This window comes from Nuphar pumila, chromosome 5, assembly GCF_984573655.1.
Source record: "Nuphar pumila chromosome 5, dmNupPumi1.hap1.1, whole genome shotgun sequence".
NCBI lineage: Eukaryota > Viridiplantae > Streptophyta > Magnoliopsida > Nymphaeales > Nymphaeaceae > Nuphar > Nuphar pumila.
In genome coordinates, this window is record NC_143253.1 from 12740645 (window position 1) to 12760541 (window position 19897).

At 34.6% G+C, this 19897-nt stretch overlaps 1 protein-coding gene across 2 annotated transcripts in view; it reads left to right on the plus strand.

Moving 5' to 3' along the window:
* Positions 1-19897, plus strand: part of ULP1D (UB-like protease 1D) — a 113019-nt gene that overhangs the window by 30874 nt on the left and 62248 nt on the right. For both annotated transcript variants that reach the window (XM_090005600.1, XM_090005601.1), the window contains exon 5: positions 5737-5785. In XM_090005600.1, the coding sequence (XP_089861726.1) occupies positions 5737-5785 (49 nt within the window). The remainder of the gene's footprint in view (positions 1-5736; positions 5786-19897) is intronic.

The following is a 19897-nucleotide window of genomic DNA, read 5'->3' on the forward strand; positions in this document are numbered from 1 at the left end:
GGTTGAGGTCAGAATTTGAATAAACCAAATCCGCTCTTCTACGTCGGGGAAAGATCCCCTCCATTGAAGACACAATTGAAGAACTAAGTATAGAAGAGAATAGACTCAAGAAAAGAGTCACCAAAAGTGATGATGATACAGTTTTAGCCGTGTCTAGACCGGGTAATCATGTTCACACATACAAACCCTCACATGTTGGGAGGACAAATGATGAAAGGCAAGGAAGCGACTTTGAAAAAAGAAAAGTTATTTGCTATTATTATCGCGAACCGGGACATGTCAAGACTTATTGTTCAAAGCTAAAAAGGCCTTATTAAAAGAAGGTAGCTTCTGTCGAATCTTCAAGGGAGTCGAATGAGACATCTATTGGAAACATGTCTCTAACTCAGTGGGTGGAGGCACTGCAACCACTCCTCAAAGGAACTTCTTCCTCTGCCAGAGTCGCTGTTTCTTCTGTTGGCATTTTCGATCCCGGTAAATCTCTATGGCTTCTTGATGAAATGAGATGATGATCTTCCAAACACGAACTGAGATTCGAAATGATGTCTTAACAAGACATTTAAGCATAACCCTTAAGAAGGGTATAAAAGGAAACAAAAAGGAATAAAAATATTCTTTTACTGAACAAGGAGAAGGCAATGCTTAAGAAGCATTCACTGTACATTACAAGAGGGGTTGTACCCCTATATATACACAATATGAGAGAGGGAGAGAATTAGAGACTCAATAGAGTCATTGGACTCACCAACGACTCTATTGCTAGTCAAGTCTTAACTAAGACTTACTAGTTATGTCATTCTAGTTCAAATTGAACTAGATGACAAAAAACAAAAAATAGAAAAATAAAAATACAGAAAAAGGAAAAAAGTAATATTTATATATATATAATAATACAATATATATATATATATATATGTTTACAAGTTTACATTTTAACACTCCCCCTCAAACTTACGGTACAATGAGCGAATGTTTGTCTAAGAGAAAGTGAAATCGGGGAGCAGTAAGAAGCTTTGTAAAGAAGTCTGCTAACTGATATTCTGAACATATGGCAGATCAATTGTTCCATGTAGATATTCCTCTCTGACGTAGTGACAATCCATTTCGATGTATTTGGTACGTTCGTGGAATGTTTTGTTACTTGCAATGTAGATCGCACTTTTGTTGTCACAGCATATCTGTGAAGCTTTTGTTGTTTCAGCTCCCATGTTAGCAAACAGTCGTCGGAGCCAAACTACTTTCATGGTCGTGGTTGCCATGATTCTGTATTCAGATTCGGTGGATGATAGAGATACCTTCTGCTGCTTTTTGCACTTCCACGAGATTAATGATTCACCTAAAAAACACAAAAACCAGTGGTTGAGTGTCTGTTATTGGGATCACCTCCCCAATCGGCATCAGTATATGCAAGTAAATCAAGAGAGGATGAAGAAGACAAGAAAAGTTCTTGTGAAAGAGAGGATTGGATGTATCTGATAATACGCATGACTGATCCCATATGAACAGAAGTAGGAGCATGTTGAAATTGGCTTGCTGTGTGAACAACATGTGCTATATCTGGTCTGGTAATGGATAGATAGGAAAGTGCCCCGACAAGCTGTCTGTAAGGAGTCAGATCGGTAAGAAGTTCTCCATCATTAATCTTCATATTAACATTAACAACTTTTGGAGTGTCTACTTTCTTATCATCAGTAATACTAGACCTGAAAACAATGTCAAAAGCAAATTTAGTCCGAGATAATAAATATCCTCTAGGAGAATAAGCAACTTCAATGCCTAAAAAATATCTCAATAAGCCTAAATCAATCATTTCAAAATGAGATTTAAGAAGTGTTTTGATCGTTTCAACTCCCTGTTTATCGCTTCCAGTGATGATCATATCATCCATATAAAGAAGAAGCACAATGATTTCTGTATCAAAAGTTTTAACAAATAAAGCAGTGTCAGTTGAACCGAATTGAAAACCAATATCAATCATAGCACGACTAAACCTATCATACCAAGCTTTTGGTGTTTGTTTAAGTCCATAAAGGGCTTTTTCTAAGCGAATGACTTTTCCCTTAGGAATACTCAGACCAGGAGGGGAGTCCATGTATACTTTTTCAACTAGCTTTTCATTTAAAAAAACATTTTTGACATCCATTTGGAAAATGAACCATTTCTTGATAGAAGCTAAGGCAATTAAGGTTCTAACAGTTGTTATACGAGCCATAGGAGCAAAGGTTTTTTCATAATCAATGCCATATTCTTGGGCATAACCTTTGGCTACTAATCAGGCTTTATGTCTTTCAAGAGTGCCATCACTCTTGGTTTTAATTTTATAAACCCATCGACATCCTATAGTTTTCTTCCCTGGAGGAAGATTTTGAATAGTCCATGTAGAAGTTTTTTCTAGTGCATCTAATTTAGCTTTCATGGTTTCTATCCATTTGACATCATTTTTTGCTTTGAGATATGTAGATGGTTCTTCATATGAGTGAATTAATGCAATGACTGCCCTATATATAGGTGAAAAGGACTTTGTATGACACAAACTTTCCTGGAGGCCTCGAGACTCGGGATGATTGTCTAGCTGGAATGTTAGAATATTTTTCAAGTGTACATGGAGGATTAGACCCTTGTCGCCTGAAATATTGGATACTAGTGTCTCTATGAACTTCATTGTCAACATTATGATCAAGATCAATAATTCCTTGATCATTATCAAAGTTGAGATCATATTCATCAGATTTTGATGTCAGATCTAACAAAAAAGAGTACTCAGTGTCTTTGGTTTTTCAAAATCAAAGAAGCTCTCATTTTCGAGAAAGAAAACATTTCTAGACACATATAATCTATTATTTTTTAAGTCAAAACACCTATAACCTTTCTGATTTTCAGCATATCCTAGAAAGGCACAAAGAAAAGTTTATCATTTTTGTCGGTAAATATGAAACATTTGCACCCAAATATTTTCAGTCTAGAGTAGTCTGGAGAAATGTTCATAAGTTTTTCAATGGGAGTGATATTTTGTAAAGAAGAGGATGACATCCTATTAATCAAATATGTAGCAGTTAAGACAACTTCTGCCCAAAAGTCTTTCGGGACTTGATTTGCTATTAATAAAGTCCTAGTGGTTTCCATAATATGACGATGTTTACGTTCTGCCAGCTCATTTTGTTGAGGTGTATAAGGACAAGATCTTTGATGTGTGATGCCATGCGACTTAAGATAATTTTTAAAATCTGTGGATAAAAACTCTCTCCCTGAATCTGTGCGAAAAATGGTAATATCGTTTTGAAACTTATTTTTAACCATATTATGAAATATTTGAAAGTATGAAAATACTTCATACTTATGTTTAAGAAAGTAAATTCACGTATGTCGACAAGTGTTAGAAGATCTAAACGAATACCTAGACCATCAAATAGGTTTGTCTCCTATGAATCATTCTCTCCAAACTATAGGGCATGTCTTCTAGCAATCTACTCATATCATGAACCATCAAACTATAAGGAAGCCAAAGACATAAGAGAATGGGTAAAAGCTATAAAAATAGAATTAGGTGCTTTATATAAGGCACATACTTGGGAAGTCCAAAATCTTCCTAAGGGAAAGAAGACAATAGGATGTAGATGGGTATTTAAGGTCAGAACAAAGAGTGACGAATCTCTAAAAAGACATAAAGCAAGATTAATTGCAAACGAGTATTCTCAAGAATATGATATAGATTATGAGGAAACCTTTGCCCCAGTTGTTCGCATGACCATCGTTAAAACTTTAGTTGTAGTAGCATCCATTAGGAAATGACCTATATATCAGTTAGATGTCAAGAATGTTTTTTTAAAAGAAAATTTAAATGAAGTTTACATGGATCCTTTGGTCTAACTATTACAAATGTTATGGTTCTTAATCTTCGAAAGACTTTATATGAGCTTAAATAAGCCCCTAAAGCATGGTATGATCGGTTTAGTGGAACTATGTTAAATTTTTTATTTAAATCTTGTTATATTGACAATGCACTTTTTTGCAAGATCTATAGGTACTTTGCTTGTCATTTTGCTCTTATATGTTGATGATTTGTTCATCACTAAGAATGATTAGATTAAAATTGAAGAAATTAAAATTATGCTTAAAAATCTTTTGATATGACTTAAATTAGTTTTTAGAAATATTTTTTAGGTATTAAAGTAGCATATTCACTAAGAGGATACATTTTGTCTCAAATAAAGTTTGCAGCTGATATTGTTGTGCAATCGGGGATCACAAAAACAAAATATTCTGACACTCTTAAAGTAATGTTAAAATGAAAGATGAAGACTGAGTTCTGCTAGATAATCCAACTTCTTATCGGCGATAACTTATCAGGTCATTAATGTAATTATTCATTACTAGACTGAATATTGCGCATGCAGTACATATTGCAAGTCAGTTTTAACATGCGTCTACATTTGTTTACATGAGTGCCGTTTTAAGAATAATAAGATACATCAAGAAGATTATATCTAAAGGGTTATTTCTATCCTCTTTATCATCTTTAGATCTCATTGCTTATACTGATTCTGACTGGTGAGGAGATCACAATAATCAACACTCAACCATAGTTTTTTGTGTGTTTGTAGGTGATTCCATCATTTATTGGAGACGCAAAAAGTAGTAGAAAGTGTCCTTATCCTCGACAGAAGCTGAATATAGGGAGATGGATACAACAACAGCCGAGGTCGTGTGGATGAGATCCTTACTTTCATATATCGGTATCGATGTTTTAGAACCTTCAAAGTTATGTTGCGACAACTAAAGTGCCATATATAGCCAACAACCATACATTTTATGAAAGAACAAAGCATATCGAGATGGATTGCCACTATGTTCGAGAAGAATATTTGAAGGGGACGATTACTTTACCATATGTTTAGTCTTAATTTCAGAGTGCGGACTTCTTCACCAAAGCTCTTCCTCTACCTCTATGTTTGTTTATTCTTAACAAACTTTCGGTGATCTCATCGGGTAGTGTTAAAATACATTGTATATGTATATATATACCTGATATATGTATATTATATAAATATATGTATATTAGGGGTATTTCGGTCATTGTAATTTAGTACTAATTAGGTTCTAAATGGTCTTATCTCCTAAACCGTTCTAAATGGCTTCAAAGGTCAAAGTTTTGGGTGTTTGCATAATTTGAACTTAAAAATGTATTTGCTATAGCTTACTTAGCAGAAAATATATATTAGATTAGGCATTTTGCATGGAATTGTGTATTGTTTTTTCATGTCCATCAGTTCCATATACATCACTGGAAGAGTGGAATTTCTGCTATAGATGTCAGCTGTTGATTCAGTTATTAGCTGCTAGAAACAAAAGGGTGCTGTTACTGTAATAATAATTACCTTCATCATTTGCTCTAATATCATGTAGTGAATTTTAGGGAAGTGATGCACATGCTTTTATGTTATATCAACCGCATTCTCTTCATGATCATAAATTTGGCTTGTAAGATTTGCTTCCCCTTTCTCCCTTTATTATTTGCCCCTACACAAAGCATAAGTGGGTAATAATTTCCCTTGACATGTTTATTGGTGAATAATGTAAAGCATAGTAGATTCAAGTATGTTATAGAGGCCAGGTTATAATGTTAAGGCTGTAAACATTTCAATCCTTGCTGTGTGTTTTGGTGCTACTATAGCGTGTGTTACTTCTAGGACAAACTTTTATATGTTTTTCATTTTATAATTTGTTATATTTAAGCAGGAGAAAGTCTTCCCGGCTCCAGAACTCACGAGATTTAACTAAAAGAAAGGTCTGATGCTGTTCATCTTTATTAGAACTCTTCCTGTTACTCAAGGAATGAATTGTTACAACTTGGCATCCTACTTCATGTTTGATTAGATGTATCTTTGTGAACAATTATTATTACTATACATTTTTTTGGTACCATGTGGTAAAACTTATTTGAGTTCTAGAATGTAATGGGGAAGAGCTGACAACTAGTTTGAAAACCAGTACTAAGTGTACTAGTGCATGTAATTGGAAATGATACATTTAAGGCCGGCAAACCAGTGGATGGGGTGAAGAATGAGGTGAAAATGGAAGATATGGGGGCATGATTGCTGGTGGATGTTGGGGGGGAAAACGACTGGTGAACTAACCAAAGGTGATATAGTTTAGTGGAAGAGTCTAGAGAAAAACTATTAAGGGATGCAGTGATATAGGTTAGTGACTAGACAAAGCAGTGAAAACGATTTTTTTTGCGTACCTTATTTCGAGTCAACTTGAGGAAGTTGAAAAGTGCTGGTGGGGTTGAAGGATGAAAAATCTTCCCATTCCGTTGATGGAAAAGTGCTAATAACGTGTTTCTGTAAGCAGATTACCCATTGGGCTGTCAGAGTAGGACTTCGTGAAGAAGAACTTGAATATCTTCATTTTTTTCTGGAGTCATCATTTTCTATCAGGAATGCTATGAGTAAGACTAATCAATTTCCTTAAATTATGATAGCACTTCTCATGTATGATGCTGGTACACATCAATCGGACTGATGCCAGCTTTTGGAATAGTGCAACATTTTGCGATAGCTGCATTATGTGTGATGCACTCAGAGTCATTGCAGAATGGCCTTTTTATTTTAAAATTATGAAAATGCCTGTCCTAATGCCTAGAATGCATTTATGCCTATTGATTCATAAACCCCTGAGGTTTTTCATGGGAAGATGGTAAAAACTGGCAATTAAAGCATCCAAAATTTTATTGTTGTGATGACTGAGCACTTTTAGAAAAGTAAATTTCATCGTTATCTTAAATGAACCAAGTCTCATATTCTCCTGTTCCTTCCAGTTTCTGTATCTTGTGATATCTAACAAGAAATTCTGGTGGTTACAAAACTGAGTGCTCTATGTATTCTAAGGTATGCTGGGCAATTTGTAATGTTTCCAAATTATAAAGTCTGAAGAGGTTAGCTTAGTTAATGCCATTGATGCTGAAAGTTAGGAAAAGAAAAAGGAAGAATATGATAACACCCTATGTCACATAGGTGCGTGTGCGGCGATGTGGCACTTTATAAAAACTTGGGTGCGGGGGTGCGGGGTATATATATATATAATTTTTAACAGTTTAAGTTAACACTACGGGTATGTGTGTGCATTTATGTATATATATAATATAGATAAAAATGGACTTGATTAGGGTTAACTGAATCTACTTTTGGATAGAAATGGACCTCATTATGGTTGACTTCACCTAACACAAAGGAAGTTGTGTCCAAGTGTCGCACCCGCCTGGGTGCGGGTGCGGGTGCGGTGCCCTGTTAGAAGAGTCCGCATGACATAATTTTTGGATAAAATATAAGGATAAATAGGATGAGAAATTTGTACATGAAGAGTTAATGATGGGACCGGGATCAGCAACAAATAGTCACTTAGAACAAGATGAACCTACTAATGAGGTTGATGTTAATATCTGCTATTGCTTGTGCTTGTTCTTTTGTGCATTGGGTACTGACAAGTCGACTATTGCTGATTGTGCATTAAGTTGCTAGGATATCCAGGGTTGTCTTTTCTTTTCCTTTTCTGTTTTAATGCTATTGTATGAGCCAATGTTACATGAATACGACTGGCCATTTTTATGAATAATGGGAGCCAAATGGAGTATCCGTGTGACATAGGTATGAGCTATAGATTAGAATCATGACAAAAGGGTAGTCAAACAAAATATAGGAAATAACCACAAATAGTGATTTCAACATCTAGACTTGGAGGCAAAAAACAGGGAGAACACATGAATTTTGTTATGAAAAGGATGAGTAAATTAATCAAAACTTGAGAAAAAAATCGGAATAGATGCTTATGAGGCTTTAAAGATATGAATTATCCAGGGGTACATGAGGGGAGAAGCTAAAGTTGCATGGAACTTCTAAAATATCAGAATCTAAAGATGAGATATGACAATAATTAGCTGTAACAAACATATCTTTTGTAGTTTATAGAGCTCGTAGGTGGAACATCAATTTTCCTGCCTTGACACCATATTTATAATTAACCATTATGCTTGAGAGGTTGAGCAAAAGAGGAAAGCAAATCTTATATGGGACTCAATCGTAAGATACTTAGTTTTCATGTGAATATCATTGTGATGGTATTTGGCTTAAATGAATCTCTAGTATCCATTAAACTGTATGAATGTTTTCTATCTGACCTGCAAGTTGTCCTTTTTTTTATATTATTCTCTATACATCTCAACACTTTGGAGCTATAGATGGGTACCTTAATTATCAAATTTACTTTAATATTGTTATTTTGCTCATATGATTCTCAAGTGACTAGTAAGGAAGTTAAATAAATAATGCATATTGAGTCATTTCTTGTGTTAAACTTAATGTGATTAATGCCTCTGAATTTCTTGATATTTTGTGGAATAACTTCACGAAATTTTCCTCATTAGTCTCTTAGCAGTCAGGGTCTGTCATATGGACACAATATGGAAATATCTTGTAATGCATGGGATTTTTTTCTAAAACTTGGACATGAGGACATAGGTGTTATAAATAAATAAATAAAAATATTAAATATATATATAGGGAAGAGAGACCTTGCAACCAAAGAAAGGTCCAAAATCTACAACCAATGATGATTAGATGGCTCTCCTTCTCCAATGTTTGAGTGTTTCATTAATCGGGCCTTATATATTTGTTCTTTATAATTTATTCAGTAAGAAATATGCTTTATGTGATGACCCTAAACTGATTCTCGAAAAATGCAGAAATTTTTTTATAAATAAATAATTTTAAAATATTGCGAAAAATATCCCAGAGACTCGGGGTACATTACAAATTCAATATACACAACTCAACCATCATTCCAAACATAGAACAAATAAAATCATGAATTTAATAAATAATTCCCCATTTAGGGTTCACATCAGAGTTACCAGAAGCGCCTAGGGTAAAGGGGAAGCGCGCTTCGGAAGCACGAAACGTCGTGCTTCCGAAGCGTGAGGAGAAGCGTTCCCCTTTTTTGGGAAGCGCGCTTCCCATTTATGGGAAGCACACTTCCCTCACACTTTCCCATTTTTTCCATTTTTTTCGCTTCCCCCTCCCTCCCGGTTCGCTTCCTAGGTCGCTTCCGGTTCGCTTCCTATGTCGCTTCCGAGACGGTTCATAATTTTCTTCTAAGTGGTCCCACGCTTCCCTGCTTCCTACATTTTTGAAAGTGCCTCGCTTCCCGTATCGCTTCCCGCTCTCGCTTCCTCAACTGGCAACTCTGGTTCACATGTTCCCTCAAGATAAAAACTTTTCAACATAATCAGAATCCAAGACACCGTATCATAACTTTTGCTCCTTCCAGCCAACTGGTCCCTCCATCACTGTGACTCAGTACCTGAAAAAGGTTTTTTAAAAAGAAGGTAAAAACCAAAGTTTCTTTATAAACATCGCACATTCAAAACAAGCTTTCAGTATAAGGAGTTCAATTCGAGCAACCAACAATTTCATGTTAAATTGAACATTTAGGGATACATGAATCAATGTAACATGCATGAATATATTTTTAACTTTAATTATCAGTATTGCTTTTGCATGCATGTTTCTACTTAATGCACAGGGTTAAATTTTTACTTATATAAATCCCACATATACTTAAAAGGGGCCAAATTTTCAAGGTTCAAAATGGTAAGATATAGTTAATATATATATATGTAAACCGAAATACCCCTTAGGGGTATTCCGGTCTTTTCACCAAATAGGCGTTAGCCTCTAATGAGCTGATATTTTATCTTTTTGCTTTTGTACTTTTATTTTTTTGCTTTTTTGTTTTTTAGCTTTTGTCTTTTTCTTTTTACTTTTGTATCTTTTTTGTTTTTTGCTTTTGTCTTTTTCTATGCAAAAGGGGCAGCTCATATGACTGCCCCAACGGTCACAAACAGTTGGGTGCAGCCCCAACAGTCACATGTTCAGCCCCTTTTTCTCATTGTATTATAAATAGCCCCTTGGGCCATGTATATTTTTCAACTCTTTGGAGTGCCTTTTTATGCAATAAAAATTTATGAAGACCCTTGTGTGGGTGGTTTCGTTGATTCAATCAAGTATTCTACTTGATTGAAAGTGTGTTCTTGCATGTGTATCAGATTCAATCCACATCATTACATGGTATCAGAGCTTTGATGATTCAAAGACATTTTTCTAAAAGAAAGATTATGAGGATATCAAGAGGAAGATCATGGGTTTAGCGGATACAACAAATCAAGGATTTTTGCATCGGGAAGCGCGCCACTTCTCAAATAAGTCTTTTTTCTCTATCTTTCTCCATTCTTTCCACTATCTCTTTCTCCTCGCATTGTAAAGAAATGGAGAATGCGAGAGAAGTTATAATCTCCATTCCCGTACGCCTAAACAATACAAACTATGTGATGTGGGCTTCCATAGTAAAACACAAGATATGTGAAAAGGGGTTATGGGGTTTGGTATATGGTACCGAAAAAGCGCCCACGCTCATTCTTGCGAAAATTGAGAGTGGAAAGGAGGTTGCTCTTCAAGGTGAGGAAATGGGTAAAGCCCTTTTTGATTATGAGAAAAAATGGAAAGAGTTGAGGATGCGTCATTCCAAAATAATTGGATGGCTCATCAATAGTGTAGATATTCATAAATGCTCTAGCTTAGCAATTTGATTTTGCTAGTGATGCTTGGAAATATTTTAAGGACATGTATAGTCTTAAAGATATTGCCCACATATGTAATGTCCAAAATAAAGCAAGAACCATGACTCAATGAGAGATGCATATTAGAGAATATTACAATGCTCTCTCTTTCTCCTATGGGATGAATAGACTCTTCTTGAGCCAAAATGACATTGCCCTCAAGATGTAGAACTCCGTGAAAACAAAATTAAAACGGAGCATTTCTACCAATTTGTGAATGGGCTTAGGCCCGAATTTGAGGAAACAAAATCGGCTCTCCTTCATAGATGAGGTGTGCCATCCATAGTCGAAACTCTTGAAGAATTGACTATGCAAGAGAATAGATTAAAGAAGCCATCCACTTCAAAAGATGAAGAAACTATATTTGCTATGTCCAAGCCCGGTAACCACACTAGGAGTTACAAGCTTCATCACTTTGTGAAGAATGAGAATTGGAGAAATCCCAACAACTATGAAAGAAGCGATAAAAGAGGAGATCATGAATACAAAAAAGGTGGCAAAATCATATGTTATCATTGCAATGAACCGGGACACATCAAGCCTTTTTGTCCCAAAAGAAAGAAAAAAGATCACCGTGATGATAAGAGAGTTGCTTCGGTAGAAAGAAATGATGTAGACGACTCCAAATGCATTCGCTCACTGTCTTTAGCTCAATTAATGGAGGCGCTACAACCAATGTTCAAAGGTCAAGATTCTTCCTTCTCGAGGGCGGCCGTATCCACAAGTGGTGACCCTGGTAAGACTTCTTGGTTCTCCGATTCCGGTGCCTCGTTTCATATGACTCCAAATGAGTCAATATTATCCGAATGTCATTCTAACCCAAATAATTCTTATGTTTCAACCGCCGACGAAACATCTTTAAAAATCAAAAGTTTTGGAATTTTTAAAAAACCACCAAACTTTCACATACCAAGTATTAGAGTTGTGCCAAAACTAAATTTGAACCTTTTATCAGTTTCACAAATTACGGATTATGATTGCAAAGCTTTATTTTCTTCTAATGATTGTTTAATACATGATCTCCAGTCCTGAAAGCCGATTGGGCAAGGCCATAGAAGAGGAGATCTCTATGTAATGGACGAGTTATCAATTTTTTTTTTTGTAATTTTGTGGAAAAGAAAGATATAAAAAATTGGCACAAAAGATTAGGACATCCTAGTGTGACCAAATTACATTTGTTTCCATTTCTTACTAGTTATAAAGAAAAGAATTTGGTTTGTGAAGATTGCATTCTTGGCAAAATGAAAGTGTTGCCCTTTGAACAAAGACATTTTATACCAAAAAATTCTTTTGAGTTAATACATTCGGATGTGTGGGGACGACTCCTGATATATCCAAAGGTGGGGTATCATACTATGTTGTGTTTGTAGATGACTATAGTAAACATTCTTGGATCTTTTTTCTTAAACAAAAATTAGAAGTATTTGAATGCTTTAAATTTTTTTATTTCTATGTAAAGACTCAATTCAAAACCAACATTCAAATTTTTAGATCTGATTCCAGGGGAAAATTTGTATCAAAAGAATTTAAAAAATTTCTTGACCTAAATGGGATTATTCATCAAAAATCTTGCCCATGCACTCCTCAACAAAATGGTCTAGCTGAAAGAAAGCATAGACATATTGTTGAAACCACTAGAACACTTCTTATATCAAGAAATGTTCTAAAAATGTTTTGGGCTGAAGCCGCTCTTACAACAGTTTATTTGATAAATAAAATGCCTTCAAAAACTATTGAAAATATATCTCCCATTGAAAAATTGTTTAAAATCTCCTCCGATTAAAAAAGGTTGAGAGTCTTTGGATGTAAATGTTTTATTTTTACCCATAGAAATGACAACTTAAAAGCAATCTCTTGTGTTTTTCTAGGCTATGCTGCACATCAAAAGGTATATCGATGCTATGACATGGAAAGAAACAAGTTATATGTTTCACGAAATGTTGCATTTCTGGAAAATGAAGATGGCTTTAGCAAAGAAAAAATCCAAGAGAACTATGATTATTCGTTTCTTTTTTATCTTATCAATGAACATGATAAGTGTGAAAACATTCATAATGAGCATGAGAGTGAAAACGAGGACACTCATGATGTAAGTGAAAATGTTGACAATGGTCTTGATAATATTGACCCACTTAATACTACCATACAAACATACACTTGGCGGACCGAAGATCACCCACCATGTGCCTTAGAAAAATACTCACAAAATCAAGATGTAGACTTTGCTAGTATTAGAAATCAATAAAAATTTCCAAGGCCCCTAGTAGATTTGTATCTTATGATTTCTTTGAACCAAGATACCGAACATGTTTAATGACTATACACTCATATATTGAACCATCATCTTATTATGAAGCAAAAAACCATCAAGAATAGATTAAAACGATAAATGAAGCTTTAGAAAAAACAAAAACTTAGGAAATTCAAACATTACTCAAAGGACGAAAAACTATAAGGTGTAGATGGGTTTACAAAATTAAAACTAAATGGGATGGGACATTGGAAAGATATAAAGCTCGATTAGCAACTAAGGGATATAGTCAAGAATATGGAATTGACTATGATGAAACCTTTGCCCCAGTTGCTCGAATGGCGACTGTCAGAACCCTTATATCTATAGCATCAATTAAAAAATGACCTATCTTTCAAATGGATGTAAAAGATGCTTTTTTGAATGGTAATTTAGATGAAGAGGTCTACATGGATCCTCCATCAGGTTTGAATTTAGCACTTGAAAAAACTCTTAGGTTACGAAAAGTCTTGTATAGAATAAAACAAGCTCCCAAAGCTTGGTATGATAAATTTAGTAATCTAATGACTCAACTTTATTTTAAATCTTGTTTTACTGACACTGCATTGTTTGTTAAGTCTTCAAATGTAGGGATGGTCACTAAGTATGCAACATAGATTATTGAGAGATCAGGACTCTCAGATGAGAAACGGGTTGACAATCCAGAGGTCATAAATGCAAAAAATGAAAAAGGATGATGGAGAACCTCTGCAAGATCCAACCCCATACAAACAATTGATTGGAGCTTTGTCTTACCTTTCTATTACTTGTCCTGACATTTCTCATGTTATTCATTCAGTCAGTCAATTTCAGCATGCTCTTAATACAATACATATGAGTGTTGTAATGAGAATTATTAGATATATTAAGAACTCTATAAATTATAGACTGTTTTTGTCATTCTCGTCCTCATTAGAAGTCATTGCATACTCAGACTCTGACTAGGGAGGGGATGTGAATGATAGACGCTCAACTACTTGTTTATGTGTTTTTGTAGGTGACTCTTTGATCTCATGGCTTTTCAAGAAGCAACAAAAGGTGTCTCTCTCCTCAACTGAAGCTGAATATCGTGTCATGGCAACGACCACGTCAGAGTTAGTGTGGCTCCGACAATTACTGGAGGACTTAGAAATCCACATCAAAGAACCCTCCAAATTGTGCTGTGATAACAAGAGCGTTGTGTATATTGCAAGCAACCATATATTCCATGAGAGGACATGGATTGTCACTATGTCCATGAAGAATTTCTGCGAAAAACTATCACATTGCTTTATGTTCCATCAGAGTATCAACTAGCAGATTTATTCACCAAAGTGCTTCCGTCACCCAGATTTCACTTTCTACTTGGAAAACTCTCGATTGTTCCACCATGAGTTTGAAGGGGGGTGTTAAGATATAGTTAATATATATATATATATATATATATATATATATATATATATATATATATATATATATATATACCCCTTAGGGGTATTCCGGTCTTTTCACCAAATAGGCGTCAGACTCTAATGAGGTGATATTTTATCTTTTTGCTTTTGTCTTTTTCTATGCAAAAGGGGCAGCTCATATGACTGTTGGAGCTGCCTCAACCGTCACAAATGTGACCGTTGGGTGCAGCCCCAACAATCACATGTTCAGACCCTTATTCTCATTGTATTATAAATAGCCTCTTGGGCCATGTATATTTTTCAACTCTTTGGAGTGCCTTTTTATGCAATAACAATTTGTTAAGACCCTTGTGTGGGTGGTTTCGTTTATTCAATCAAGTATTCTACTTGATTGAAAGTGTGTTCTTGCATGTGTATCACATTCAATCCACATCATTACACAAAACAGTTTTAAGTGGTATCTTAATACACAATTTATATTTTATTGACTAGGTTCTACATATGTTACTCGACCGGTATAAGGAATCATCATCATCAATAGTAACATGAGGAATCATCACCATCAATCGAAACAATTTGTATTTTATTAATTTGGTTATATATATATATATATGTATGCTGCTCGACCCATCCATACATGATCAAGGTAAGACTCAGAATTTTTTTTTCTAAACCACCCACAAAAAAGTCGGACTTTTAAACATAAACTAAAACCTAATTTAGAAAAGGGTCCTTATCTATGAGCATACCTAACCATAGTTCAAATCGGATTTATTAGTATAGGAGAAGCTGAATTTATTTAAGTTATCCTTTGAACCAACGCTTCGACAGCATGCCCGATTTCTAAAAGAAAAGAACACCTAGGCTAACACACACACGCGCACACACACACACACACATATATATATATATATATATATATATATATATATAGCCGTGTCACCATGTCCAAAATTTTTGAAATTGCTCCGCACCCGCACCCGCACCCATGTGATTATATATATATATATGTGTGTGTGTGTGTGTGTCTGTGTGTGTGTGTGTTGACAGGCCTATTTCAGCAAACACACACGAGTTCTAAGTACAGAGAATCATTCCTACTGATTACTGAGAAGAACCCAGAAAAATTGGTACCTGCCTGATTTTCTCTCTTTTTTGTTTTTTAAATCAAAATCCCAGGCATAATACTTATGTAATCAAATGTAGAAATCTATCTTGGTACAAGAGACATCACTGGTCCTACAAGAAACAACCAAATTTCAGTAACCGTGCACTATATATATATATATATATATATATATATATATATATATATATATATATATATATAACGAAATAGGACCTATGAAACCCAGCCTATAACATGTAAAATGGAACAAAAGAAGCATTATCAACCGCTCATGTAAAATACTGTCCATCACAGAAAACGTGTATGGTCAAATCTTGCTGCATTAACAAACATCAACAAAACTCATCACCTAACTTCTGGTTTGACATAACACAAGAAGAAAAATCATGAAGTACATCCAGCTTATCGATTTTTCATGCCCACATCAATACATCAGGTGCCCACACGAGTGCATGTCAGAAATAACATACAGATTTATGATCTATATCTACGTGTTTCAAAAAGAAAATATGACTGTATACAGATTCTTTATCAACCAACAATTCAGAGTTTGCATCATTCAAAACACAGACTTTGTATTAAATCCAACCAGAAATTCAGATTCCAAAACTGGTTTTGCAAAAGAAACACAGACATTTATCTTAAACCTAAATCCAGTAAAAACACAGATTTAAAATTCTACAAATCCATCGTGAACTCTGTTTAAGAACATAAAACACAGATATATATGTATGCCCAATTTAAACAGAATTTAATCACAAAAATAAATCGTAAAGGAATTTAATCTTTTTAGGTTATTAAACTCAATCAAGACAGACTGGTCGAAGAATCAAGGAATCAAGATTCGAAAGTCTGTGCATAAAACAGAGATTAGGTCCTCTTATTACCCATGCATGATTCGATCCATGCTAAACCCCTCGACCATCAGAATAAGAAAAGAACCCGTACCTATTTTGTGATGAAAAGGAGGAAGAAGAACACATTGAAGGGAAAAGACCGCTAGGTAACGCTGCAGCCTCTTCGTTTTTTTCTCTAACCTGCTGTTCTCTTTCTCCCTCATGATGCTGCTCTCTTTCTCCTCCTTTTTTTTCTGTGTTCAACCCTCTCCCTCTCTCTCAAAATCGGTATTGAGAGACAGGGCTGATATTGGTTTTATAGAACACAACTCAACTAGAAGTCTTTCTAGACTAAGACTCTTATATATATATATATATAATAATCTTATTACTAACAATATTTTAGTTTTTTAAAAATAAAGGCTAATTTAGCATAGCCTAAATGAGTTATGGATCTTGGCATCGGATCCAAGATCCATATCATAACTGGATCATGGATCTTGGCAACAAGTCCGAGATCCATATCATAACTGGACTATGGATCTTGGCAACCGGTCCAAGATCCATATCAGTATCCACTTTAACATCAACCACTATTTATTAATGTGTGTATTCTATATATATTATTTTATTTTCAGATATCGAAAAAATAATTATTTAAATAAAAATTATATTTATTAAATTTAAAATAAAGGAAAAATCACTTTACATGAAGATTTTACATCTAGACATGTTTTTCAAAATGTGAAAAATCAACGGTTCACATTGCATTTAAAATTTTACAATACAAAGTATTGTGGGCTGTTGATTTTTAGTGTTTTAAAAAACACATCTAAATATCGAAAATTCATAATCTAAATCATGTTCTTTCTTCAAAAAAATCAATCATGTTGCTTACTAAATAAGATGAAAAACTCAATCGTCCATGAAGAAATGCCATCCTATTGTTGTTGGTTGTAGTTCTTGGATCTACCTTTGGTTGGACAACACTTATATATATAGGGTAATTGGAATATGTAAACTGGTATGCACCAAGATTTTTATAGGTTTTCTTAATTTTTTTCGAAAAATTCTCTGTATGGATGCAATCTAGATGCTTGGTTTTTTTTATAAGAACAGACTCTTAGATCATCCCATTACGATGTATGAAAAGGATCTTTTAAGGCTTTAAAATCAATGGATTAGAATTTTTGTAAATATTCAAGCATACAAAATCACATTTCTTGATCCAATTATGATGACCGAATAGTCGATTCCAAGAAAATGGACCATGTCGAAGAATGCATCTGAATGGTTAGATTTGTGAAAAAACCTATGAAAATCTTGGTTCATACTAGTTTACATATTTTGCTGGTTTACATATTTTAGTTTCCCTATATATATATATATAGTAGAGCGTAGGTGCTTAATGATACATGCTTAATGGGTTTTTCTGCTCTTTTGGTGTTTTTTTCGTAGTTTCGACCAAGGTTTTAAAACCCATGACTCGGGACTCGACTCGCTCTTTATTGACTCGTGACTCGGCAGGTCAACTCGGTGACTCGGACCGGGTTTTGTTAACTTTTGATTTTAAAAGAAAAACAATATATAAATTGTCATTTAAACATATAAAGGTTTGCAAAACGACTTAATATGGCATGCAGAAAGGAGATATGGACAAATATGTGCTCTGATATAATGTTATTCATTTTATAACCTCTACATAAGGCACATCATGGAATATCAATGGAGTGGATAATCATTAAGTCCATTTCTTAGCCACATTCTGGAAATGTACTTTGAATAGCAAAGGAATAGGCAAGGAGGCAATTCTAGTTTTCTATTTCTTTGCCATAACTGTAATCAACACGGCACTACATTTTTCCCACTTGCTAACGTTCCAAGAGACAGTATCACTCTTGTCCAAATGTCTGTAAGAATATAAAAACAACTGCAAAGAGCTATAGAAGTTTGCTTGAATTTGATATCTATACATGCACTTTGACTAATTCATGACTTGAATTAGAGGATGTGGTCACCATGAGTTCAGTCTGCTACTACCTACGGTTTCTAAAATGGCCAATCATATATGCTAGCTTGTTTTAAAAGTTTCAATTCCCTCTCTAACAAATCCATAAATGTAAAATAGGGATATATGTGCATATTGAAAGTTTACAGAATGCCCAATATCAACATAAATAAGCAATTTTCTCATGTATGAAAACTATGCAGGAAATATATTAATGGCACAACTATAAAAGAATACTAATATTTGAATCTGTACAATGCTTGTTCACATAACAAATGGATGATGAAACCTAAATGTGACTTCATATAGGCACATTTGACCCTCTATATATAGTGAGAAACATTTCTTTAAAATATTTTGCTAGAATAAGTTGATAGCATCGGGTGAACAGTAGTTCCAACAGCATGGCGATTTTATTCTATGGATTTAAATGATTTTTTATCTTTAAATGATTTTTATTTTATTTTTTATACAAAATCTGGAGGTAACCCTTGTTAAAATATATGTACTTATATATTTCGAAACTGTAATTTGAAACTCAAAAATCAAATTTCAAACATCTCAGAACTCGCCCGAGTCAGGCCGAGTCAAGCCCGAGTCTTGGCAAACCAAGTTTGCCTTGCCGGGTTGACTCGCTGGAGGGCCGAGCCGAGCCGAGTCAACGAGTTGACTCGGCGAGTTTTAAAACCTTGGTTCCGACCCCATAAATGTGTTGGGTATAATTGATTTACGAGGAATCCACACCTGGATCACGTGTTTTCGATAAAAAAATGATATTTGGAGCCTAAAAAATTTACAAAGATTTTGGACCATTGTTTTTTCGAACCTTATAAAAACCCACCCATGTGTCAGAATCAAACACTTCAAGAGCTGATCCCAATAAAATCAAGTACATTGATAGCATCTGTACTGTCAGAATTTTAAAATAAAATGAAAAAACTTGAAAAACGCATTAAGCACCTATCATTAACCACCTATGCTCTCTCTCTCTCTATATATATATAGCCTACAAAATGGGCAAGGTGCTACATGAAACATGTTATTGGATTTTTGGTATTTTTTCGAAAGTCTGGATGTACAGATGTGATCTATATGCTTGTTTTTATAGGAATCACTTCTTGGAGCATTTTATTCCGATTCATGGATAGGTTTTTATAAGATTTCAAAAATCAACAGCCTACAATATTCATAAAATTTCAAGTTTCCAAATACCATTTTCCATCCAAAATCCATGATCCAAGTGTCGATTTCTTGTAAATCAATCATGCTGAACACATCTATGGGGTCAGAATTTCGAAAAAATTACCGGAAATCCAATATCATATTTCATTTAACACGGTGCCCATTTTGTAGGTTCCTATTTCCCTATATATATGTATATAGCTGGGGCTGAGAAATGAACCGTGCCGCTGGTGGCTTGGCTTACTTCAGCTCGCCATGAACTCGTCCGTATTTGGTTCGTGTAGCTGGCGAGCTAAGCCATGAGCAGCTCGTTAACCATGAATAAGTCAAACACGAACAATGGGTGTAACATATGGATTTTAAGTGCAATATTTATCACAAAAGGCTGTTTG